General features: G+C 49.7%; 1 protein-coding gene across 4 annotated transcripts; it reads left to right on the top strand.

Moving 5' to 3' along the window:
* Positions 1-4,433: 4,433 nt before the first annotated feature.
* On the top strand, positions 4,434-25,577 carry Igsf23 (immunoglobulin superfamily, member 23). Of its 4 annotated transcripts, XM_087584526.1 has the most exons (7): positions 4,434-4,637; positions 8,683-8,735; positions 8,925-9,147; positions 15,430-15,732; positions 17,145-17,414; positions 21,240-21,409; positions 22,468-22,848. In XM_087584526.1, the coding sequence occupies exons 3-7, from the start codon at positions 9,084-9,086 to the stop codon at positions 22,474-22,476; spliced, it is 816 nt and encodes a 271-aa protein (XP_087440652.1). In that variant the 5' UTR covers positions 4,434-4,637; positions 8,683-8,735; positions 8,925-9,083; the 3' UTR covers positions 22,477-22,848.
* Positions 25,578-25,959: the final 382 nt, after the last annotated feature.

Here is a 25,959-nt window from a genome sequence, read left to right as displayed (position 1 = left end):
CTGAGTGACCCTTGTTGTTTTCCTCCAAGTCCCAGCTTGGTGAGTCAAAGCCCTGATGTCTCCCCAAGTTACCAGATGTCTCCTCTTGGGACACCTCCTTTTGATGGGTGTGCCATCTGCCTTTAGAGTCATCTGGTGGTCTCTGGGTGTCCTGGTCGCATGTATCAGATCGGGGGTCCTCTGGGATGGTGCCATTTTAGGACAGCTTGACCCTGTGAATAGGAAGGGATTTTTAGTAACGCGATTAATATTAAACTTTCTGAAATCACTTGCTGGCCTTAGCAGGACCATTGTCATGTTTCGGTTGTAAGGAGGCCTACAAAGGACCTGCCTAGAGGGCTGTTTGTCAAGCTTAAGTTCCGGATGTGGCGTGTGGCGTTTTCTGGAGTCCCCGGGGTCCCCTGGCGTGCCTAGGGCTGCGCTTTGTAACTGACCGGTTGGGGAGAGGCACTGTGTGCGTTCGGCTGTATCTGGAGAGCAGATCCTCACATGCCCGTCAGCAGAGAATGTCCAAGTTCCAGATGTCAAGCTGACGTCCACGCATTACTGATTATGCATTCAAAGCTTGGAATATTGTATAAAATTTGTTTTTATGAGGTATAACACAATGCAGGCTCTTGTGAGCCTTTTAAACTATTTTTCTTGACAGAGTTTGATTATTTTTTTTTTTTCTCAAGACAGGGTTTCTCTGTCTGCCCTCAAACTGGCTGCCCTCAAACTCATTGAGATTTGCCTGCCTCTGCGTCCTAAGTGCTGGGATTAAAGGTGTGTGCCACCATACTCAACATTGGTTTTTACTCCATTTTTGATATAACAAATGATAGTTTGATATAACAAATTCTCGAGCTGAACTGAAAGTAATTTTAGGTGAAAACTTTAAAATAATTTAATTTGGGGCTGGAGAGATGGCTCAGTGGTTAAGAGCACTCACTGCTCTTCCAGAGGTCCTGAGTTCAATTCCCAGCAACCACATGGTGGCTCACAACCATCTGTAATGGGATCTGATGCCCTCTTCTGGTGTGTCTGAAGACAGCTACAGTGTACTTATATAAATAAAAATTAATTTAAAAAAAGAAAAGAAAAGCAAACAAACAAGAGAATTCTAAATCCTTGGCCAACTGTGTTAGCTTATGCAGAAGGGAGCCCCGCTCACCCTTCCTCAGAAAGTGTCACCATTCTAGGCTGGTGACCTGTGGGCAGCACAGGCTGACAGGCAGCTTCCAGCCAGAGATTCTGAGCTCCAGCTGTCATTAGTCCTTTTTTCAGAATCACCAACCATTCCTCAATCCCTTCGTAAAGAAGTGCCACAGCCCCTGACTTCCCTTTCTACCAGAAAAATCCTTTTTCCTTCCCCTCTCCTAGCAGGAGGATCCCTTTTCCTTCTAATATTCTTTGTCTCTGGAACTTGTTTATTTTTATCTGTAAATTTTGCAAACATGCAGTCTGTGCTTCTAACAAGTGCTTTTAACCAGCATTTTAACAACTGTATGACCACTCCTGAGGGGAAGTGTTGGAATCCCCCACGTCCCTGACAAATCCTGGAGTCTTGCTTACTGGTGAGCTTTCTTTGCCTCCAGTCCTGGAATGTCCAGGCCCCTCTTTTCTTCCAGCCCCACATCAGACACCATGTATCCATGTTCTCAGTTACTTGGGTAACGGAGTCACTAGGGTCAATCTAAGAACCAGGGTCACTCCAAGATGTAATCAGGCTCTGAGGGAGCAGGAAGGTCCAGCCTCGATGAACGGAACTCCAAACCACTTTACAGAAGCATATTTATGGATGGTTACACAAAAGCTTTCATTCTGAGAGTAAAACACGTTCCTCATACGAAACCCAGATCTGCTCTCCGTGTTTCCTGAAGGAGCTCCTCACCCTGCAGTCTCAGTCTTTACTGTGTACTGTTTGCGGTACTCAAGACTGGGAGACATTCCAGGTTTGCCAGGACTGGCTTGTGACCTAAGTCATACAAAGGCTGTTAAGCTCCCTCAGAAGAACAACTCTATAAATCACAGAAAACAAACACTGTTTTCTATGTGGATTTCTTCAAGGTTGAGTACTTCTAGAAAACTATTCATTCCGATGTCTACCCTAGCTATAGGTTTTCAACTACACTCAGTTCTTGCTCAACTGTTACCTCCCCAGAGAAGAAATCCTGTTGAGACATTTACCCAAAGAACTCCGAAGGATCACCCCACCCTGTCTCTATGTCTCTGTCTCCGTGTGTCTCTGTCTTTCTCTGTCTCTCTCTGTCTCAGTCTCTCTGTCTCTCTCTCTTTGTCTCTCTCTCTCTCTGTGTGTATGTGTATATGTGTGTGTGAGTGTGTGTGTGTATATATGTGTGTGTGAGTGTGTGTGTATGTGAGTATGTGTGTATGTGTATATGTGTATGTGAGTATGTGTGTATGTGTGTATGTGTGTATGTGTGTGTATGTGAGTATGTGTGTGTATGTGTGTATGTGTGTATGTGTGTGTATGTGTGTATGTGTATGTGAGTATGTGTGTGTGTATGTGTGTGTGTGAATGTGTGTGTGTGAATGTGTGTGAGTGTGTGTGCGTGCGTGCATGGTTGTGTGTCAGACAGGATCTCAAGTCCCTCAGGCTGTCCTCTTCATAGCCAAGGATGACCTCCTTCTCCAGGATGCTCAAATTATAGGCAGGCATCACCCCACTAAGTTTCATGCAGTGCTGGGGATTGAACCCAGGACCTAGTGAATGCTAGACAAGCACTCTACCAATTAAACCACATCCCTGCTCTAAATCCACCCCCACCCCCACCCCCGCCCAGCCGTTGTCCCTGATTGGTCTCTGCTACTCTCAGTTTGCCTGTTGACCATTGGCATCCTTCTGATGTCAGCTTTCCTAGGGTGGAACCTCTGTCTGTCTGCTATGGATGCGCTGGGCCAGACGGTGCTCAGCAAATGCTTGTGATGGATTCTTCAGACCCTCCAGTTCTGAGAGGTCGATTGAGATCAGTCAGTGAGGGTTTCTGTCCTTTGGGCATGGGAACAGGGATGGAGGCTCCACTGACTGAGCACACTTTCCAACCCCTCACCTCAGGGGAAGGAAATGGATTCAGACCCAAGGGCAATGCAGAGGCTCTGGCTAAAGGAATCCATGCCCAGAGGCACCGCTAACTCTGGTAACCAACAGCTAAGGGGAAACTGAGAAGCATCTGGAGTCACTCCTAAGGGAACAAGAATTCAAATGAAAGCCCATTTCCCACCAGAATCTATGGGTGGGGGAGGAAACGGTGGATGTTCAAAGTGCAGAAGGAAAAGAACTGTCAAGAATTGTAGATGTAGAGGGCTGGAGAGATGACTCAGAGGTTAAGAGCACTGGCTGCTCTTCCAGAAATCCTGAGGTCAGTTCCCAGCACCCACATGGTGGCTCATGAGGGTCTATAGTGGGATCTGATACCCTCTTCTGGCGTGCAGACATACATGCGGATAGAGCATTTATACACATAAAATAAAGAAATATTTTTTTAAAAAAATCTAAATCTAGAACAGGAGAGAATGGCTCCATGGGAAAAGAGGTGAGGACCTCATATGGAATCCTCAGTGTTGGCACCAAAAGCGACCAACAACCTCCGAATCCAATGACGTCATTCCTAGGTGACAGGGATACAAGCATCTGTTGCCACGGCAACTGTCACGCCTTCCCAACATCCATTTTACCTGCCTGCGCCTTACCTGTGCAAGGTGGTGCGTGTGATTATGTCATGGCCCTAATAAAAGGCAGAGCCTCTCAACCCCTCACTCTTTTTTTCTTCTTCATTGCCCCCTTCATCCTCTTCTCTTCCCCCCTTCCCACACCAATAAACCCTCTTCTCCTGGAGCTGTGCTGGCCTGGTATGATCTGTCCAGATATGAGCCACCATTCTAACACAACGCCCAGCATCCCTAGGTGAACATGGCGGCCTGCCCATGAATCCAGGTCTCAGAAGCAGAGACAAGGGATTCTTCAGAACAAGCTGGGTAGCTATTACCTGATAGTCAACTGGGCTCAATGGAGAGACTCTGCCTCAATGTATAAAGAGGAGAGCCATCGGGGTTGGGGATTTAGCTCAGTGGTAGAGCACTTGCCTAGCAAGTGCAAGGCCCTGGGTTCGGTCCCCAGCTCCGAAAAAAAGAAAAAAAAAAAAACCTTCAGACATGAAGACAACATAGAGTGGAAATTGTGGGTAGTTTTAAGACCACAGATTCTTCTTCCAGAGGAGTCAAGTTTGATTCCCAGTGCTACCATGGTGGCTCAGAACCCAAGAGACCTGATGCTTTTTCTGCCCTCCTCAAACCCTGCGTGCACTTGGTGTACGTGATAATGTCCTTAAATCGACAAAACGCTCCTTGGACTTGGAACACACGCACCGGATGCAATTCCACATTTGAACAGTAGGTGGCACCGCCGCAATTCACAGCTTCCTTACACTACCACAGTCGAACGAAAATTGAGAATGTTGTCCAACCAGTTTGGACAACCCTTGAAGTGTTTTCCTTTGCTAAAGAGGGTAATTGGCAGCGTCCTCTGCAAGAGTCGAATTCCCAACCTCGTTGCAATGTCTGTGCCAACCCAGATGGTTGAGGAGTTAAAAAACCATCCGAGGCTAGGAATGAAGCCAGAATGTGGCACCCTCCAGGTAAGTGCTGGGGGAAGCCCTTGTGTTTGTTTTCATGAGACAAGACCTTGTTAGGTAGCTCTGGCTGGCACTGAACTCTTCATTTGAGCCAGATGCCCTTGGGCTTACTTACAGTGGTTCTCTTGTCCTGGAATGCTGAAATTACAGGTGTGTGTCGCTCACTACCTCTGGTCTGCCCTTTTGTTTAGTTTTGTATTTCAGACAGGATCTCATTAAACTGCTCTGAATTGTGGCCCTCTAGCCTCCCTTGTAGCTGGAGTTACTCACCTGTACCCCCAGGCTGGACTTTGTTTGTAGCCCAGGCTGGCCTGGAACTCACTATGCAGCCCAGGCTGGCCTTGCTGCACAGTGGGTGAAGAGCTGATATCAGATTTCCAGCTCCCACGTAAGTGCCAACATACAGAGAAGAGAAGTCTGTGAGCACGAGCGCTCCCAGCTAAAACAAATGTTTTTTTCCCATTACCTACTTTTGTGTGCATGTATACATGTACTGTTTCCAGGCGTGCGTGCGTGCATGCGTGTGTGTGTGTGTGTACGTATGTGTGAGAGTGTGTGTGTGTGTGTGTGTGTGTGTGAGAGAGAGAGAGAGAGAGAGAGAGAGAGAGAGAGAGCATGTGTGTGTGTGCATATTGGAGAGTTGGACCACAGGAGTCATAGAGCCCTTGTGGAGATCAGAGGACAACTTTGAAGTCCTCTGCTCCCTGGTTTATGTGGGTCCCATGGATGGAGCTGAGGTTGCCTGACTTGCCCGGCAGCACTTTGCCTGTGGAGCCTGTTCTCTGGCTTAAGAGCAAATGCTTTCAATGCTATTCAGATTTTCTTATCTGTGTGGAAACCAAGTGCACTGACAGATACCATAGTGCCATATTAATCCTGAGATACCATAGCGCCATATTAATCCTGAGATTCACAAGAGAGAAACCAGTTCCACAAGTCTGAGCCAAATTTGAAGCAAGTTTTAATTAAATGTTGGCCAGGGTGTGCTTGGGTGGGCTTCCTAGCAGGCAGTAATGCGATACCTGTCGTAGGTACTTTCAAGAACAAAACCATATGGCCACCATATTTTCCCATATGGTTTTGTTATTTTCCATGAACTACAACTCCCAGGATTCCAGAGAGTTACTTGGTCCTTGGGCAGGGAGGGTTTATAGGTTAACTTTGGGTCTAGAAGACCCGTTTTACAAAGTTCATCGTGCAGAGATCCACTTGCCTCTGCCTCCCCTGTGCTGGGATTAAAGGTGTGAACCACCACACGAAACTCTAATGTTTTGTTTTGTTTTTTTTAAGGTCAATTGCATACCTTTCATCCCGCACTTGGGAGGCAGATCTCTATGAGTTTGGGGACAGCCTGGTCTACATAGTGAGTTCCAGGACAGCCAGGGTGATATAGTGAGACCCTGTCTCAACCCCCCCCCAAAAAAACAAAACAAAAACAAAAACCCACGATTACCTGCCCAGAGGTGGCACGGCCTACGCCCTGTCAATCACCAATCAAGAAAACGCCCCAGAGGCCAATGTGGCTGAGGCAGGTTTTTCTCCACCGAACTTCCCTTTTCGTAGATGACCCTGTTGGGGTCCAGGAGTCGCCCCACAAACCACACGAACACCCATCTCACTCAGACAGGGATGGTTTATTGAACGCACACCTAAAGACTGGGTCGTCACCCAGGCTCATGCTCAAAGGCTTGAAGCTGTGCACTGGACATCTCTCAGGGCCAGCGTATAAAGGCTAAAACCTCAAAACCCACAATGAGCTCATATGCAGGTGCTGGAAGTGCTGCCCAGTGGTCGGCCCAGGCTCAAGCCATTTTAGACATAACGGTTCCCACTTAATTTGAGGGGTCCTGAGTAAAGTTTTTGGTTGTGGAACTTTTTAAGATTAACCAACCTCATAGCATACAGAACCCTCGTGGTTAGCTCACCCCTGCTCTTCTGAGCCAACCTATTTTCTGTGTCACTGGCGGGCAGGCCTATCACAGGAACAGTATGAAACAGCCGGCTGGCATGGAACAAAATGGCTACAGCTATGCTTGGTTGGGAGGGAGACCTCAACAATGCTAACTTGTGTCAGGTTGATTACAAGAAACTAACCAGCTCGCACAACTACGGGGAAACCACTGCACCTGCTGTGAGTACATGATAAATAACTGAGTCATCCGATGATGGAGTCGTGGGTAGCCTTTGCCCCCGGGTGAACCTGTGTCTGGGAGGGAACGCATGAGCTTGTGACTCACAGGGATTTGAGTTAAAATCCTGGCACTCTCCTCTGAGGCAATCACTTTTTCACTGACAAACAGCACAGGCCTGGATTCCCTGGAGGCAAGATGTTCAGGCACTCAAGGCCAGCCTCGGCTGTGCGAGCGAGTTTGAGGCCAGCTTGGGCCACGCAAGAGCCTGTTCGAAAATAGAAATAACACAGGCACATTGTGGTGGCAAAGGCCTTTAATCCCAGCGTGTGGGATGCAGAGGCAGGTGGATCTTCCTGAGTTCGAGACCAGCCTGGTCTACATAGCAAACCAGACTAGACAGAGCTACGTGGTGATACCCCAGGTCTTCTATGGTTGTGACAAAACACCATGACCGAAAGCAACTTGAGTGGGCAAGGGTTTGTTTCAGCTTAGAACTCTCCGGTCACAGTCCGGAGGGAAGTCGGGGCAAGAACTCAATGTAGGAACCTGGAGGGAGAAACTGAAGCAGGAGCCATGGAGGAGCGCTACCCCCAGATGCTGCTTACAGCTTGCTCATCCTGGTTCCTTACACACTCCAGGACCACATGCCTGGGATGGTGCCAGCCACGGGGGTCCTTCTCTATCAGTTCAGTCCTTAATCAAGAAAATGCCAGGCCAGGTGATGGAGGCACACACCTTTTGTCCCAGCATTCAGGAGGCAGAGGCAGGCAGATCTCTGAGTTCGAGGCCAGCCTGATCTACATCGAGGGTTCCATGACAGCCAGGGCTACACAGAGAGAAACCCTGTCTCAAAGAAAAACATGAAGATGGGAAGGGGGAAAGAGGTGGGGGGGAGAGCATACCCCATAGATATGCTCACAGGCCAATATAAAGGAGGTAAGTCCCCAACCGAAATTCTTTCTTCCCATATATGCCTACGTTTGTGTCAAGCTGATAAATAATAAGCACACTCTGACTTAAATACACGCACACACACACATGCACACATACACACACCATACACACACCTGCACACACATACTTGCACACACACACCATACACACATGCACACATACACACACACCACACACACACCTGCACATACACACAAACACACCTGTACACACATAACATACACACACATGCACACATACACACACCACATACACACCTGCACACACACATATCTGTACACACACACCTTCACACACACATACACACACATGCACACACATATCTGTACATACACACCTGCACACACATACTCACATGCACACACACATGCACACACACATACACACATGCACACATACATGCACACACACATACACACATGCACACATACACACACCTGCACACACACATATCTGTACACACACACTTGCACACACACATACTCACATGCACACACACATACACACACATACACACACCTGCACACACACACCTGCACACACACAAACACACACATCTGCACACATGCACCTGTACACACACACATACATACACACATACACACACAACACACATGCACACATACACACACCACACACACCTGCACACACACATCTACACACACATGTGCACACATGCGTGCACACATACACACATGCACACATACGCACATATACACACACACCTGCACATACACACACACACCACACACATACCTGCACATACACACAAACACACCTGTACACACATCACATACACACACATGCACACATACACACACCACACACACCCCACTAAAGACAATCCCAAACAAAATAGCTCAATTCTAATAGCCACCGCCATCCGCCAATCACCTAACCAAGTCCCTCAGGCCATGTCTCTTGACTGTGACTCACTCACTGTCATAAACGTCATCTTCCAGAGAAGAGCTGGGCTCGGAGCTGACAGATGAGAACCTGGCAGTGAAGCCAAGAGGTGGGTCCCAGCTGCCTCCTATCATGTTGACCTTTGGCCTCAGTACCCTCTGACGAGGGTGATGGGTGGGGCTATACATAATGGCACATCCTTCTTCCTCAGCATTCAGTCTGCTCTGGCTATGGAGGGCGGGGACCCTAGAATTCTCTATGCTGAAGACATAGGTTAGCCCTATCCTCTCCCACATAGAGGTGCTGGAGGAAGAGGCTGAGGGGGGACTCGTGCAAGGGCAAGGGCAGAGACCCAGCCTGTGGAGGAAGAGTGTGGCTGGGGCCCCATAAAAGACCTGCGTGTCCTTGAGGTTCTTCTACCCAGAATTCCCTAAGAGGTCCAAGGACAGAGGACGACATGGACTGTCTTCCGGACTCAGGCCGTGGCCTCATTCCTGCCTGGAAGACGCTTCTACTAACAGGTACATGAGAGAACGTGGCTTCACCTCTGGCTGGGGACAAAGGAGGGACACCCTCAGGGAGCCCACATAGTTCATCACACAGAACTCCTGGTTAGGAGTCCGGGGCTCCCCCAATTCGCCAGCAATCTTTTCGTTGTGGAGCGGGACCTTTTTAAAGTCATCTTGCTAGGTAGACCCACTCGGCTGCATAACTCAGAATCAGGATCCTCCTGCTCCAGCTCCTCCCCGCCTCCCACTGCTGGGGACACGGGCGTGTGCCTAACAGCCTGGCTCTTTACCTGTGGTCCTGAGAGTCCTTCCTGCTCTTCTTACAAAGAATGAGAAGATCAGAAAGGGACTGTCCCCTGCTAGTCACTCAGGGCTGGGGAAGATCAAAATGAGAATCCAGACTCCTGTCCCTTTTTGCCAGAGTAGCACTGCGCTTTGGCTCTCCAGACCCTAATAAAATTATCAGCCCAACATCATCTCAGAACCTGGAAAATGAGACAGGAGGATTGCTGTTAATTTGAGGCCAACCTATGCTGCTCAGTAAAGACCACACTAGTCAGGACTCCGTAGCAAGATCTGGACTCAAACAAACCAACAATACGAACATTCATACATCGGGGTCCTGTGGACCGGTCTCAGCTGGTCCAGTGCTCGCCTAGCTTAGGAGACCCTGGGATCTGTCAACAGATAAACTGGGTGTGGTGATGTACACAGTAATTCCAGCATTAGGGCGGAGGCAGGAGGATCAGGAGCTCAAGTCATCCCCGGTTACATTGTGAGTTCAAGGCTGTTAGGGTTTCGAATCACGGCCTGTGCCCACAAAAGACATCCAAACAACATGGTTCCATGTGAAGGGGTTTTAATGAGAGAAGAGTAGAAGAGAGGAAAGGCAGCCGGCCATGGACACGTAGTGGGGAGGGGATGGGGAAAGGGACAAGAGCAGCAAAGAACAAAGAACAAGATGGGTAAGAGAAAGAAGAGTAGGAAGAGGAGGAGGAGGAAGAGGAGGAGGAGGGGGCAAGCAGCCCCTTTTATATTGTCAGGCACAGCTGGCTGTTGCCAGGCAACTGTGGGGCGGAGCCTACCTGACTACTGCCAGGTAGCTGTGGGGTTGGAGCTTAGACAGAATGCCAACAGAGGCTAGCCTGGGCTACACGAGAACGTGTCTCAAAAAGAAAAAATGGGGGCTGGGGATTTAGCTCAGTGGTAGAGCGCTTACCTAGGAAGCGCAAGGCCCTGGGTTCGGTCCCCAGCTCCGAAAAAAAGAACCAAAAAAAAAAAAGAAAGAAAGAAAAAATGAGGGTTTGCGGGGAGGCAGCGAGATAGCTGAATGGCAATGGAAGCCTGACACTTGAGTTTGATCCCCCAAACCCATGTAAAGATGGAGGAGACAACAGATTCACACAATTGTTTTCTGACATGTATGTGTGTCCTCCACAGCACACACACACTAATAAAAAAAAAAATCACACTAGGAGAATTTCTGCCATCACAGTGCACAGTCCCCGGGACTAAACATATCTACCTGCCAGTCAGACCTACCTGCTTTCAGACAGTGACATTTACCTTCCACACCCGCTGGTCATCATTTATTTGTGGGGAGAAGGGGAACGCAGCTCAGAGAGGTTATATCGCTTCCCCGGGTCACACAGCTTAAGGAAGAGAATGAAGCTTTGAAGGGCAGTAGTTTGTGTGTCAGAGACCACAGAGAGGGCCTCTCATAACGAACTGCCCCTCCTGGTCCAAAGTTCTGAGCCAGGGGTTATGACACGGGCCTGTGGTGGTTGAGGCAGGAGGATGATGAGTTTGGGTCCAGTCTGGGCTTCCATAAGGAGACCCAATCTCAAAAAGAAACAACAAAAAGATCCGGCTCTGTCCATTCTAAAGCCCACCTGAAGTGGGCATGGTGGTGCCCACCTGTAATCCCAGCATGCAGCAGGCAAAGGGAGGGGGCCCACGGAAATCTGGAGGCCAACCTTGTCTAGGTGTCGAGTTCTAGGCCAGCCAGGACTACATAGTAGGACTCTGTCCCCAAAACCAGCAAAACATAAATAAAGCCCCAAACTCCATCCAGCTCAAAGCTTTCCTGGTCCCCGGGTTAGCGCTTGCACTGCAGGGGAGATGGAGAGCCTCTGACATCTCTCCTCTTCTCTCTGTGTGTGCTTCTTCCCCTTCACAGCTGCCCGCTGGGTGCCTCTGGGCATGAACAGAGACAGGCAAGGAGAGGAGACAGGCTCAGGCTGAGCCCTTGCATCCAGCTGCTGTAGTTATGGCGAGGGCGCATGTGCTCCTGGATCTTTCTGGCTGGGGCCTACTTAGAACCTTGCAGGATGTTCAGAACTATCTCCCACCACCTCTCAGTCTCTCCGCCAAGAGTCCTTCCTTCCCCTGGGCCTGACCCAAGAGAGCCCCCGCCTCCCTTCACAGTCCTTGGCTGTTCACCTCCATCCAAATGCTGGCAGTGTGGGTCATTTCCCAAGGCCCCTCCTGCAGAGGCATACCTATTCCCCACCACTGCGATCCGATGGCCCCCCGTACAAGTCTAAGACCTCCTTGTCCCCAACTCTAGAAAACACTTCCAAACGTCTTCTCCAGCCCCATTTCAAGTCCTGACCAAAGAAGCCCTCAGATAGTGCTACCTCAGTCTCCTCCCGACAGCCCTAGGACTCCTGGATGAGTTTTATTGAGAAGGAATATGTTTGGTGGGTGTGTGGTAAGGTGTGGGGGAAGGGGAGGCCTCAGCGGGCCCACACTGCTGAGGCAACCCTTCCCCCTGAGGGACCAGCCACAGGACGGTATAGGATAGGATAGAGTTTATTCACGGCATGGGGGAGGGGAGCTGAGAGAGAGAGAGAGAGAGAGAGAGAGAGAGAGAGAGAGAGAGAGAGAGGATGGCCATGTACAATTGGAGAGGTGGGGGGGGGGGGAGAAGGGGAAAGAAGACAGAGCAGGAGCAAGAAGGGAAGAACAAGAGAGAGCAGAGAGGGCACACAACCCCTCCATTGCTAGGTAACTGTGGGGCGGAGCCTCTACAAAATGCTAACACTCTGAGCCCCAAGGGGCTGGAGGAATCAGTGGGGTGGGGGTGAGGGAGCATCTCTTTTGTATTGGGTCTTGGTAGGGACTATGGTTTCTTGACATCCATTTTGTTCCTGGCCTTTAAAGAGGTCAGGGGTTAGGCCTGAAGAGATGGCTCAGAAGTTCAGACCAGTAGCTGCCCTTGCAAAGGGCATAAGCTCAGTTCCCAGCACCCACACGGAGGCTCACAACCTTTATTATTAGCGTGCGCATGAGTAGTGTGCTGTGGTGTGCATGCAGAGGTCGGTAGAACAGCCTTGCAGACCGAGTCCTCTTCTTCCACTTTATCTGTGGGCTCCAGGTTTCCTGATGGTCAACAGCATGGCTGCTCTTCCTGAGGACCTGAGTTCAGTTCTCTGTGTGACTAGGAGGATAAAGCAGCATTGTGTCTTAGGGTTTCACTGTTGCGAACAGACACCATGACCAAGGCAACTCTTCTAGGGACCACATTTAATTGGGGCTGGCTTCTGAGGTTCATTATCACCAAGTCAGGACCATGGCAGCGTCCAGGTAGGCATGGTGCAGAAGCAGCTGAGAACCCTTCATCTAAAGGCTGCTGACAGAAGACTGACTTCCAGGCAGCTAGGAGGAGGGTCTTAAAGCCCACAGCCTCAGTGACACACCTACTCCAACAGGGCCACACTTAACAGTGCCACTCCCTGGGCCGAGCACATACAGACCATCACAAGTGGTACCTTAGCGGGTCCTGGACAAGGTGTGCAGCTAAGAGACTGTGCCATGCAACAGATACAATGCAGTAGTTTTATTGGGGGAAGGGGAATGCACTGAAAAGACATTTCAGAGAGTGGACATGAAAGAGAGACAGATAGACAGACAGATCATGAAACAGAGAGACAGAGAAAGAGAGACCATGAGACAGAGAGAGACAGAGACAGAGAGAGACAGAGACACACAGAGAGAGACAAAGAGAGAGACCATGAGACAGAGAGAGACCATGAGACAGAGACAGAGAGACAGAGAGAGAGACCTTGAGACAGAGAGAGAGAGAGACCACAAGACAGAGAGAATGAACAAGACAGACAGAACGATCTAAGGCGGCCAGAGGCTTTTAAAAGGTGTGTGTGTCTCTACTCAACTCACAGCGGTGGCGGCGGCGACATAAGCTGCTGCGCTGAGTCTCTGAAAGGCAGGCACTGAAGTTTCAACCACTGCAACCCAGAACTGCCTGCTGTGTGCGGGGATGTACTGGCTGGTTTTGTGTGTCAATTTGACACAAGCTGGAGTTACCACAGAGAAAGGAGCCTCGGTTGAGGAAATGACTCCACGAGACCCAGCTGTAAGGTCTTTTCTCAATTAGTGGTCAAGCAGGGAGGACCCAGCCCATTGTGGGTGATGCCATCCCTGGGCTGTAGTCTTGGGTTCTATAAGAGAGCAAGCCCCTCGGTTGGAGATTTAGCTCAGTGGTAGAGCGCTTGCCTAGCAAGTGCAAGGCCCTGGGTTCGGTCCCCAGCTCCGAAAAAAAGAAAAAAAGAAAAGAAAAGAAAGCAAGCTGAGCAAGCCGGGGGAAGCAAGCCAGTAAGTAGCAAACCCCCACGGCCTCTGCATCAGCTCCTGCTTCCCGCCCTGTCTGACTTCCAGTCCTGACTTCCTTTGGTGATGAACCGCAGTGTGGAAGTGTCAGCTGAATAAACCCCTTTCCTCCCCAACTTGCTTCTTAGTCATGATGTTTGTGCAGGAATAGAAACCCTGACTGAGACGGGCATAGTAAAGAAACCGCCAACAAAACGGCTCCGTGATATGGTGGAAGTAGTGGACTGAACACGGTCAGGGACACGGAGAGAGCGGAGAGAGCGGGAGAGAGCAGTGGAGACATAAGCTAGCCAAAGACAGAGCACAGCAGAGAGAGACTCAGAGAGTGAGCAAGGACAAGAGTAGAAGCAGAGGGGAAGGAAGTGAGGAGTAGTGGGAAATAGGGCTGAGAAGGCAGGTGAGCCCCTAACGGAGGGAAGGGAGGCTTCAGAGACTGCTGTGGCTTTGAAATGTGTAACTAGATACTGGTTCTGAGAGGGCCTGGAGGCCAATGTACACTTTGATATGCTGATAGCTGCCCTGGGTGCCATACTTTCCTTCCCCCGACGTAATATAAAGGAAATGACTCCTTAAGGCAGGTGGAAACTGGTTTGACAAGTTCCTGAGCAATGCCAGCTTTCATCTAAATCTTCCTGCAGTCTGCACTGAGATCATTTCTGGAGATTGAACTGCCTGAGACCTAACACCTGTAAATCCAGACCTTGGGTATCTGATAACTACTTCTGGCTTTGATGAGCAGCAACACACATACACACACACCACACACACACACACACACACACACACACACACACACACACACACACACACACACGGACACATGTCTGTCAGGAGGATTGCCACAAGTGAGTTCCAGGTCAGCCTGGTTAGCCTGGACGACACAGTGAGGCCCTATCTATAAAAGATCAATAGCGACAAAAAGAATCAGTGCACGTTTGCTTGAGACAGGGCCTCCTGTAGCCCAGGCTTGCCCTCAGTCTGATATGTGGTTGCCTTTGAACTCCTGATCCTACTGTCTCTACCCACCAAACAATGGATGGGACCCCAGCTCTAACCACCACACGCAGCCTTTCTATGACTTGCATTAATACTTTTCTGTGGTAAAATATCCCAACAAGCAAGTTAGCACAAAACACGGTTTATGAGGGATACAATCCACACCGGCAACCTGTCAGGGAAACCAGGAAGCTGGTTGGTCACATTTCCTATCACACACAAGAAGGAGAGGAGTAGAGGAAGTAAGGACACTCAAGGCCCACCCCCAGTGATGCACTTCCTCCTGCAAGACTCTATATCATACATAGATCAATGTTTCTCAACCTTTCTGAAACTGTGACCCTTGTGCTACTCCACAACTGTGATTTTGCTATGGTTACAAATCATAGTGTAAATATCTGATATGCAGGATATCGGTAATCCCCGTGAAAGGGCCATTCAACCCAGAGGGGTCACGACCCACAGGTTGAGAACCATCCTCCTAGAAGTTCTGTACCCTCTCCCAAACAAAGCCTCCTCTCGGGGACCGGGTCTTCAAACAGCTCCTTCATACCAACACTTTCCCCAGCATCTGTAATGTTCACTTATGGACAGGCCACTACAGGCAGTATATCACCTGTGGTCTCACTTGTCCCTCGATGTCCCCTCCTCTTTCCTGCCGCCTCCTAGGTGCCCTGCTTGCCTCCTGCACCTGCTCTGCCACCTCCAAGCCACCCCACTTGGAAGGAGCTGGCCCCCACCTGCCTGACCCCAGAGCCCCTGAAGGAGTTCTCAGCACTTCTTGGTTCCGAGAGTTTGAAGCCCAGCCGCCAGCCTTGTCCCCTCTCAAGGGCCTCCGGGGACTTTCTCACACTAGCCAAGAGGTGCTACACACTGAAGACAGCTTGGTCATCAGGGATGTGTCAGCTCAAAACTCAGAGAGCCACGCTGAGGTTCTGGACGCCGTCAGGTCCCATAGGACTGAAGTCAAGAGTGAGTGGGGCCTGTGGGGAGGGCCCCAGTTCTCAGAAATTAGATTCGTCACACCCCTGGGGGCCAACAGGGCCTCTCTCAGGTGGTGTTCATCACCCCTGTGTTAGATCGTTTTTTTTTTTTTCTCTTGCTATCATAGAGTGGCTGAGACTGGATAATTTATAAAGAATGGGGGTTTGAAGTCAGGTCTTGTAGTTAGGGTTTCTATTCCTGTGATGAAACCCAATCACCAGAGGCAACCTAGGGAAGAGAGGGTTTTATTGTATCCACGCTTCCAGATAACAGTTGACGACAAACAGAAGTCAGGGCAGGAACCTGAGGCAGAGACCATGGAAGGACAATGTGTACTGGTTTGTTCTCCATGATCACCTGCTTTCTTCTGGGTACCTCAGGACCACCTCTCAGAGGTATCACTGCTCCTAGTAAGCTGGGCCCTCCCAGTTCAACCATTAATCAGGAAAAGGATGCTGGGTAATGGAGGCTATGCCTTTACTCCCAGCACTCAGGAGGCAGAAGCAGGTAGATCTGAGTTCAAGGCCAGCCTGGTCTACGGAGAGAGTTCCAGGACAGCCAGGGCAACACCAAGAAACCCTAGCTCAGGAAAAAGAAAGAAAGGAAAACAAAGAAAAAAATGACCCCCACAGACTTGCCTATGGGCCAATTTTATAGAGACATTTTCTAAACTGAAGTTCCAGCTATTAAGACTCAGTATTGGGGTTGGGGATTTAGCTCAGTGGTAGAGCGCTTGCCTAGCAAGGCCATGGGTTCGGTCCCCAGCTCCAAAAAAAAAAAAAAAAAAAAAGACTCAGTATTAAAAACAAAACAAAACAAACAAACAAAAAAAAAACAATGTCTCAGTTATAAAAGAAATAGTTTAATTGTGCCTAGCTTTACTGGATACTTAATAACCGGGTATCATTACTATTACCAGTATAATTAATTGTGACTACTGACACTGTAATGGCCACACGCTGCGGAACACAGGAGCTTGTGAGCTCCAGTAGGGTTGTACTAATGAATGCATGAACGAATGAATGAATGTGTGCGTGAATGAATGAATGAATGTATGTGCACAAATGTGAGTGAATGAATGATTGTGAGTGAATGACTTGTGAATAAGCGAGTGAATGGATGTGTGAACGAGTGAATGAATGAATGGAGAGTAAATGAATGTGTGCGTGAGTGAACAATGAATGAATGTATGTGCACAAATGTGAATGAATGATTGTGAGTGAATGACTTGTGAATAAGCGAGTGAATGGATGTGTGAACGAGTGAATGAATGAATGAATGGATGAGAGTAAATGAATGTGTGTGTGAGTGAATGTATGCATGTAACTATGTGGGGCAGAAGAGATCCCAATGTCTCTGGAAGGTTGGTCACCTGCATGTCTTGCTCTCTGTTCCCACAGACAGCGCCAGCCTGGTCCCACTGGTGACCTTCCCAGAGGCTTTGAAGGGCACAGTCTACAGTGACCTTAACTACTCTGTGATCCTGCAGTGGAGGGCGATCATGGACCCAGAGCCTATCCTGAGGTGGACCTTCAATGGGAAGCCATGCGGGACTGGGGACAAGCTATTTATCCGGCGACTGTCCCAAAATCAGCTGGGCACGTATCTGTGTATAGCCAAGAACACAAACGAAGAGCTGGTATCTGAGCCAGTGACCGTCTCCTTGAGCCGTAAGTGTCTCTGGGATCTCTGTACCTACACGGGTCTGCAGCTGGCTTCCCCGTAGCCACCCCAGCCAGGTCTTTTACAGCCAAAATGTCGCTCCGTGTTTTCTTCTACCTGGTAGGCTGTGGCTTCTTGGCCTTTTTAAAATTTTTTAATTTTCTTTCATCTGCGTGAATATCTGCGTGTGTATCTCTGTGCATACGAAAGCCAGAGACGGATATAGGTCTTCCTTAGTTGCTCCTTACCTGGTTCAGAGGCAGGGTTTCTCAGCTGAACCCAAAGCCCGCTGATACTCGTCTAGCTGGCCAGCGTCCTCTAGGATCTCGTCCCTCACTCCTCATCACCTCCCAGGCACTGGAATTAGAAGCAGGCCATCTGCCTGACATTTACTGTGAGTCCTGAAGGTCCCAACGCTGGTCCTCGCATTGCACAGACTACTTTATCCACTGGGCCATCTCCCAGCCCTGCGTTAACCCATTTTATGTATGACAGGCTTGGTCTTGGGGGTCCTTAGCAGATACCCTCCCCTTACAACACCAAAGTCCAACTTGGTGAAGCGATGAGTTTCATTAGGGTTACTTACATACATGTGGGTGAGGGGTGACTTACAGGAGTATAGGACTCAAAGATGGCTTCGTCACCGAAGCCCACTCCAGCATGAGTGACTGCTCACAAAGCTGGGAACCTGGAGACAACATGGAGGCAGCTCAACAAGGTCAGCGGTGTCCTGTCTGGTGCCTCGGCTTCCCAAGGGCACCCCAAGACCAAGTTCTCAGCCTGAGAAGGGGAGGGGAGCAAGGCAGAGGGGGAAGAGGTTGTAAGGCTCGAAGTGAGTCTTAACTACCGGAAGGCCCCCCAAGTGAGGCACGAGAACGGAGTTCGATGCAAACGCAAGAGATTTAATTTCTGTCACGTCGGGGTCAACCTTCAATCAGCCCCTTATGGCGAATGACTAGAAGGCGACCCTGAATGGCTGCAACAGTTTTTATATTTTTAGAGGTACAGGTAACATCAGCAAATTTACAGTTTACACTTACATGGCATGCCTTCGAACTCCATCTAGGACCAGAGGGTCAGGCGACTGTCAGTCAGTACATCCTGCGGATTTTCAAGAATGTCCCTGCTCATCACAAGAACTGTGGGTAGAGAATGGAACTTGGCCTAGCTTTGACCCAAGGCAGGAAGCTGGTACTTGGCATAATCTTGACCTGAGGCAGTGGATGTAAAGCTGGCGAAAGCCCTTAGGGTCCTCATAACCTACCTACTTTCTACGGGGCCAAGCTCTCATGCTTCAGTAAGGACTAGGGTCCTTCATGGTGTGGGTCCCAGAGGATCGAAGGACTGCTTCTGCATAGAGGAAACAGATAGGGGCCATGGGAAAATGGCAGTTTATAAAGGTCCAAGGGGGAAGCCTCGCATTAGGACGAGGAGTTTATTTTTGATTGGACAGGTAAATTGGGTGAGCCAAAGGGGGCTTTGATTGCCGGGCTTCAATACTTTGACAGCTGGATCTAGGTAGTCAACCTCAGTGGGAGGAAGTGGCAAACTACGGAAGTAGACTTTGGTGGCTAGCTCTAGGAATGCAATGTAACAATTTCTAGCAAGGCAGAGGGAACTGGGGAGAAGGGCAAGGTCCGCCAGAGCCGAGGAAGACTTGCTGGAGCTGGCCTTCAAGTTTGCCTGAGGGTGCCTTCTCTGCCCCGCTTGTGGGAGAAGCTTGCCAGCAACCACTACTCACATTTGCTTACCAGGAGCCTAAGCCAGTTCCAGAGACTTCCTGAAGCTGTTTTGAGTTGCTTGCTTCCTGTCTTAAGGACCTTTCTCTGGAGGATGGAGGATTTCACACCACCCTCCCAAAGAACATCCTGTTGTTACACTTTGCTTCTACATCCTGTATCTGGAGAGGTTTTCCTCAGGTGGCACACGCCTTTAATCACAGCACTCTGTGGGAGGCAGAGGCAGGGGATCTCTGAGGTCAAGGCTAGCCTGGTCTACAGACCAAATTCCAGACTACCCAGAGAAACTGTCTCAAAAAAACCCAAAAATATTAAAAAAGTAAATAACAACTACAATAATAGAAGACGTTTCCCTCCAAAATGAAAAGTTATTATAATCTCTAAGAAAACTCCAACACAATAAATCCAGAGGTTGATATTCGGTATCTTTGGCCATTCTCCATTTAAAAAAAAAACTTTTGGGCTGGAGAGATGGCTCAGTGGTTAACAGCACCCGACTGCTCTTCCAGAGGTCATGAGTTCAATTCCCAGCAACCACATGGTGGCTCACAACCATCTGTAAAGAGATCTGATGCCCCCTTCTGGTGTATCTGAAGACAGCTACAGTGTACTTATATATATAATAAATAAAATAAATCTTTAAAAAAAAAAAAAAAACAAACTTTTGCCCTGGGTTCAGTCCCCAGCTCCGAAAAAAAGAACCAAAAAAAAATTTTTTTTTAATTTATCCTTTGACAGCTCCATACTACACGCAATGCATTTTTATCATATCTACCCCGTGCCCTCCTCAGCTCCTTCCCTAGTTTTTCACCTCCCCTGCCCCCTCCTCTCTGTCACCAACTCAGTTCAATTAGTGCGCACGTGTTCTGCCACCCATTGAAACACTGCAGCTTACTAGCATACACCTCAAATCCAAATTCACTTTTTGGAGACAGGGTCTTGGGTTCATGGAGTCAACTAGACCAGCTGGCCAATGAGCTTCAAGGATTGGTCTGTCAATTTCTGGCCCCTCCCCAACCTCAATACAGGAGTTATGGGCAAGTGCCTCAGGAGATGTTTACCGAGAAGCTATAGTGTGCCCAGGCCAGCGCAGGCAAAGCTGGAGCCACCCTGATGACCAGGACTACTCCATCTGGGGAACTAACGGGGGGGGGGGGTAGCGAGGGGGGAGGCTATCCACAGACCACTCCCACCCCAGAGACCAGAGTAGGCTGAACTGGAATGAGGGAGCCATGCAGCATGGCTCGGCCTGGAGGAGAGGCCATCTGAGCTGGTTCTAACATATATAAAGATTATGCAGACTCTGGGTAAGAAAGGAACAGAAAGAGGTAGGGTGTGCCATTCCGAGGACCAGGGTGCTATCCGCACGTTTGGAGCAGCCAAAGAGTTGTGGCTCTTCAAGTGGGGAGGGGGAGCTGAAGCAAGGCTGGCTGCCAGCCTATGGGGTACAAAGGCAGGTGGGGCACAGTGAGTGGCTGGAGCTAAGGGCGTGGCCACTGAGCAGGAAGTGGTGCAATAGGCTTGAGAAGCTTCTGCGATGAAAAGCTTCCGGAGAGATTTCTCTTCCCCAAGGCGTTACAGCTCTACAAGGCAGACACTCCCAGACAGTCTTTTGAGAAATAACTTTATTCCTTGTAGACAGGGTGTTATACACATGTTGGGGTGGGTTGGGATCTAAAAGCAGATGCTTTCTATGGGTTTGGTCCGAGATGTTAGGGATGCCCCATCTGCATGTGGAAGGACTTCGGGTGTTGCCCCTACTTGACTAATCGTCACAGTTCCCTCCATGGGGTGTGGTGGTCACCATGTTCTAGGACAGAAACCTGGTTGTGAGTAGATTAAATGCCCGCTGTTCTCAGACATGAGAATTACCGGGGTTTCTGAATCTGCGTGACCTTACCAAGTTTTCTGTCTGGTGGCACAGTGCGACGGAAGAGAAGGATAGAGAAATCGATGAACTTGGAAACAGGAGGAAGAGAGATGGGCGTGTGGAGACCGCTGTGTGCAGAGAGGCGCCTGAGTTATAGGTTGACAGGGATGGGGGTGGAGGGGCGGAGGGTGGCTCCTTCAGTCTTGTCTCCCCTCCGTTCCCAGAAGACAACGTGGCTCCCACAGTTCCGGATCCCACAGTTGCCTATCCCACGACGTCAAACGACTACATGGCGCTCTCAGGAGGACCCGCCATCGTCCTCATCGTAGCAGCCACACTGGGAGGCCTAGCACTGATCGGAGCTAGCTGCTTCTATTTAGTTCGGGAAATTAAGGTAATTCTGCCCCCCGCCCCTCCCCCCGCCACTGGTCCACCAGAGGACATCCACTCCAGCACACTTGAGATTGATTTCAGTCGCTCTACCAGTGGAATAAGCTCAATTCTAGTCTCAGTTTATGGATGAGGCACAGAGACATCAAGACATTAATTCCAAATCACACAGTCAGGGAGCAGCAACAATTCAAACTCTGATAAAAACAAAAAAACCCACCGACCCAACAGGCCCATGGGAAAGAATAACTTTGACCCCAGATGTGCCCATCTGACTCTGTAATACCCAAAGTGACAAGAGAAGCTATGAGTGCTTGCTTGGCTGCCGTGGCCCACATACCTGCTTAGGGGAGCTGTGGAGAAGTGGAGTTCCTTTGGGGCTCAGTGTGTCCATCTGCAAAATGGGGATGGTCATAACCACACCCAACCCAAGAATGACATGAGTCTGAACCACGTTTAAGCAGTGGTGGGCTTTGTGAGTACCACATCCCATCCCATTTGTGTCCTGTGAGGGAGGCAAACGTGATCAACAAAGATGGGAATCAAGGATGGGAAGACGGGAAAAAGAATGGGGAGCACCAGGGAGGGGAAGGGGGAGCACCAGGGAGGGGAAGGGGGAGCACCAGGGAGGGGAAGGGGGAGCACCGGGGAGGGGAGCACCGGGGAGTGGGGGCACCGGGAAGGGGGAGCACTGGGGAGGGGGAGCACCGGGGAGGGGGAGCATCAAAGAGGGGGAGCATCAAAGAGGGGGAGCACCAGGGAAGGGTGCCAGTGAACCAAGTCAGGGAGGACCCACCCTGCAGAGAGAGAAGACAGCTAAACAAAGCCTTGGGCAGCACAGAGGGTTCAGTTGGCAAATTCACCTGCTGCCAAGCCTGAGGGTCTAAGTTTGATCTCCAGGAACCAACATGGCTGAAGGAGACAATGCCAGAGCATGCACACACATGTACACACACCAAAAAGGTGTAAAATACGGGTTGGGACCTCCATATATGCATAACAGTGATGTTCATTCTCTCTCCCTCCCTACCTCCTCCACCACCCTTCCAATCTTTACTGCAGAACACATAGAGATAAGGAATGTGCAGCTGAGCCATGAGCGCATAAATCTCTACCCAAAGCCGATCCCAGGACAGGAGTCTCAGAAAAGGACATGGCCCTCGTCAAGCTCCTCTTCCCTCCCAGTTGTCCCCATGATGTCCCCAGCTAAACAAAGCATTTTCTGTCCTCCTGCCCACCGCCAGCAACCCATCTTCACAGCCCACCTACTCCTGGAACACTGTCTCTATTCTTCAGCCTCACCAAACAAAAGAAACTTACTGGCTTAGCTAAAGGGAGGAGTGGGGTAACGGAGGAAGAATTTAACAGAAGTCATGAAGATTTCCCAGAGTCCTAGCGTGTATCTGTCAGCCTCCGCACGGTAATAAATTGCCTCTGGACCTCCGCACGGTAATAAATTGCCTCTGGAACTCAGCAGCGTGAAACAACAGTCATTTGTGCAGATTGTAATTCTGAGGCTTGGGCTGCAAGTAGGGCTCGGCAGGAGGGGGCTTGCTGCAGCATCTGTGGTCCAGTGGCTGTCTGGAGGGGTAGCATCAGTGGGGACAGCTGGCACTCCTTGGTGTCCTCTCTCAAGCTCAGAAAGGCAGACCTCAACTGGTCAAGGCCTCTGGCTCAGAAAGAAGACCATCATTGTCTCCCCATTGGTTGGAGGGAGTCACGTGGCCGGCCCAGTTCCAGAGGTGGAGGAGTTGGCTCCGCCTCTTCCTGCTCTCAATTCCCTCCTTATTACAAACTTGCTTTCCAGGAATTCACACTCTGTGTCTTCTTCACGGTCCCCTCCCTCTTTTCTCCTCTCTCTTTGCATTATCCCAAATTTCTGTCCCTGGGAGTTCACCAACTCAGCCAGCTGATGGGCTTACTTACGACATGCAGCATCTGTTGGAGTGACGTTTTTGTACATTGTGTGAAGACGTGTCTCTGTCCTTCTTTGCCTGCCCAAGGCGCCTTCTGATTGGTTAAAGTAAAAAGCCTATGGCCTGTAGCAAAAGGCAGGATAGTAAGATGGGACATCCGGCAGAAAGGAAAGAAACTAACTCTGGGGAAGAGAGAAGCGCCAGAGATTTGCCACCCAGACTCAAGAAGTCGGACAAAAGAAACTGAGGAGAGATAACCAGCCAAGTGGCAGACATAGCGTGGTAAAACGAAGTTTGGAGCTAGTTGGGGAGCAAGCCTAGTATAAGGCCTGGCATTTACTGGTAAACACAAGTCTCTGTGTCGTTACTCTATCCAGAAGCTGGGGCGGGCATAGAAAAGCCAGAATGGTTACAGACGCACTGGTTTCCTGCTGGGATGTGGCACAGGAACACCGAATGCTGTCACAAATCCTGGGGCGGCAGAGGACGTATTGCTTTGCCTTGTAAGTTGAACCGAGCACAGAATATTTCTTCTGAGTGTACAACTTGTTCTTGCTTACTTTCTAAATAAAAAAACTAGATCGCCGGTGTGCCTAGAAAAGGGGCGGTCACAGCGGGCCCCCCAAAAGCCACAGTGCTCTTGTGGGTGGCATTTTGTGTGGGGATCTTCAAGTTTGGGTTTCTGAGACACAGTCTCACTTCGTAGCCCAGACTAGCATCGAACTCATAACCAGTATACATGCTGCACTGTTAGTTTGAGGCCAGCCTGGGCTACGTGAGATCCAGTCTTAGGAGGAGGGAAAGGAAGAGGACCCTGACAAAAAAAAATTTTTTTTAATTTTTGAGATTCCGGCACGGTCACCCCTTCTTTGGCCTACACTTCCTATTTTTACCTACCTTGTTAGGCTGGAACCATTGCACAGCCCTGCACAAGCTGGGAATTCGTCTGCCCTCCTTCCCCAAACCCCGCCTACACTGAAACACTCCAAACAAAGGAATGGCTCCAACAGTCCAGTTCTGCATTCTTGGCAGCTGGCAAAACCTGCTTCCTTGATGCTGCCGGCCACCCAAATCCGGGCCTAGGTGCTCAGCTCTTGACCATACTTGGGCACAAAGCTATCTTATGGCTGACGTGTCTCCACCCTTTGCCTACAGTCTATAAAATTTCTCCGCTCCAGCCAGGGTGCACGACTTCCTCAGCCCTGTTCTTTGGGACTGATGAATCCATCCCAGGGCAATGCCTAATAAACCTGACTATCTACTTTTAATTTGGTCTAATCTGGCCTATACCTGTGTCACCTAAGGAGAGAAAAAGCCTCTCACAGCTAGAGATCCCTCCCTTGATATCTATCAGAAGCACTGTTGTGTCGGTCAGTGTTTGAGTGACCGCTCCATGGTGTCAGTCCTGTCAGGTTGATTTTGAGTTCCTAGGACAGAAGCGGGGGTGGGAGGGGCCTGAAAAGACGCTTCTTAGGGCAAAGGGAAGTAGGAACCCTCCCCAGCCTGCAGGGGTCTCTGTAAGCTCAGGAAGTGAGCAGAGGAAGTTCCTGAAACGGACAGCTCCAGGAGGCTCCTCCTTCCTGGGCGTTTATAGACAGACATTAAGGACTGAAGTGGAAACTTCTGGTTTCTCTGGAAAGTCAGTTACTTCAAATGATGTTTTGCTGGGACACACATGCTAAAGCGGACACGTGAAAGGACGTGTGATGAAGGAGTGCAGCTGTGACCCGGCAGACAGCGGGAGAGGAGCACTGAACATGGATTTGGTTTGCTCTGCCTCCCTGTTCTTTGCTATGCTGCTATTAAGAGATGCTCACCCAAAACTGCTCGTGAGGTTCCTGGGGCAGTTCAATTCGTGTGTGTTGTTTGCCTACCTAGAGGATTGGTCTACAGCTGCTGAGTTGTATTTGGTGTTTGCTACAGAACTGAACTGCTGCCCAAGAAGATCAAGGTCGTCCCCGAAGAACTATTGCTTAACAAGTCCACGTCCCCTGTACCCTAATAACTTTTCTCTTCCACTACCACTACTGGGCGGTGGGCTAGAGGAGAGGTTCAGCCCTTATTAAAAGTAGGTTACAAAAAACAATGTATGCCGGGCTGGAGAGATGGCTCAGTGGTTAAGAACACTGACTGTTCTTCCAGAGGTCCTGAGTTCAAATCCCAGCAACCACATACCATCTGTAATGGTATCCGATGCCTTCTTCTGGTGTCTGAAGAACAGCTACAGTGTACTCATATATAATAAATAAATCTTTTAAAATATGTGTGCCTACACAGACTCATTCACTCTCAGACCAGCTGAGCCTGAGGACACTCTGTCGGCAGGTTGTGTACTGTGCTCAGGGTCTCAGCCTTGTGAGCTGTCAGTCGTGCTAGGGTGTGTTTGGTGACGAAACTGTCCTTGTTTCATTTCTGCTCCTTTAAGTGACAATTCCCCCATGCATATTCCTGTAAGGAACCCCAATACAACTCATTGGTTTACCGAGTTGGACCACGGTGGTACCCCCATGCTGGTCTGTCATCAGCTCCCTTAGTGGGGTGACTAGATGTTTGTCATTATCTCCTCAGGAAAGGAGGTCTAAGGAAAGGCAAGAGGGTGAGGAGCCAACCTACATCCGTACATCTGCCAGACCTTCCT

This window comes from Rattus norvegicus, chromosome 1 (genome assembly GCF_021556685.1).
Source record: "Rattus norvegicus strain SHRSP/BbbUtx chromosome 1, alternate assembly SHRSP_T2T, whole genome shotgun sequence".
Lineage (NCBI taxonomy): Eukaryota > Metazoa > Chordata > Mammalia > Rodentia > Muridae > Rattus > Rattus norvegicus.
This window is presented reverse-complemented; position numbering and strand designations above follow the sequence as displayed.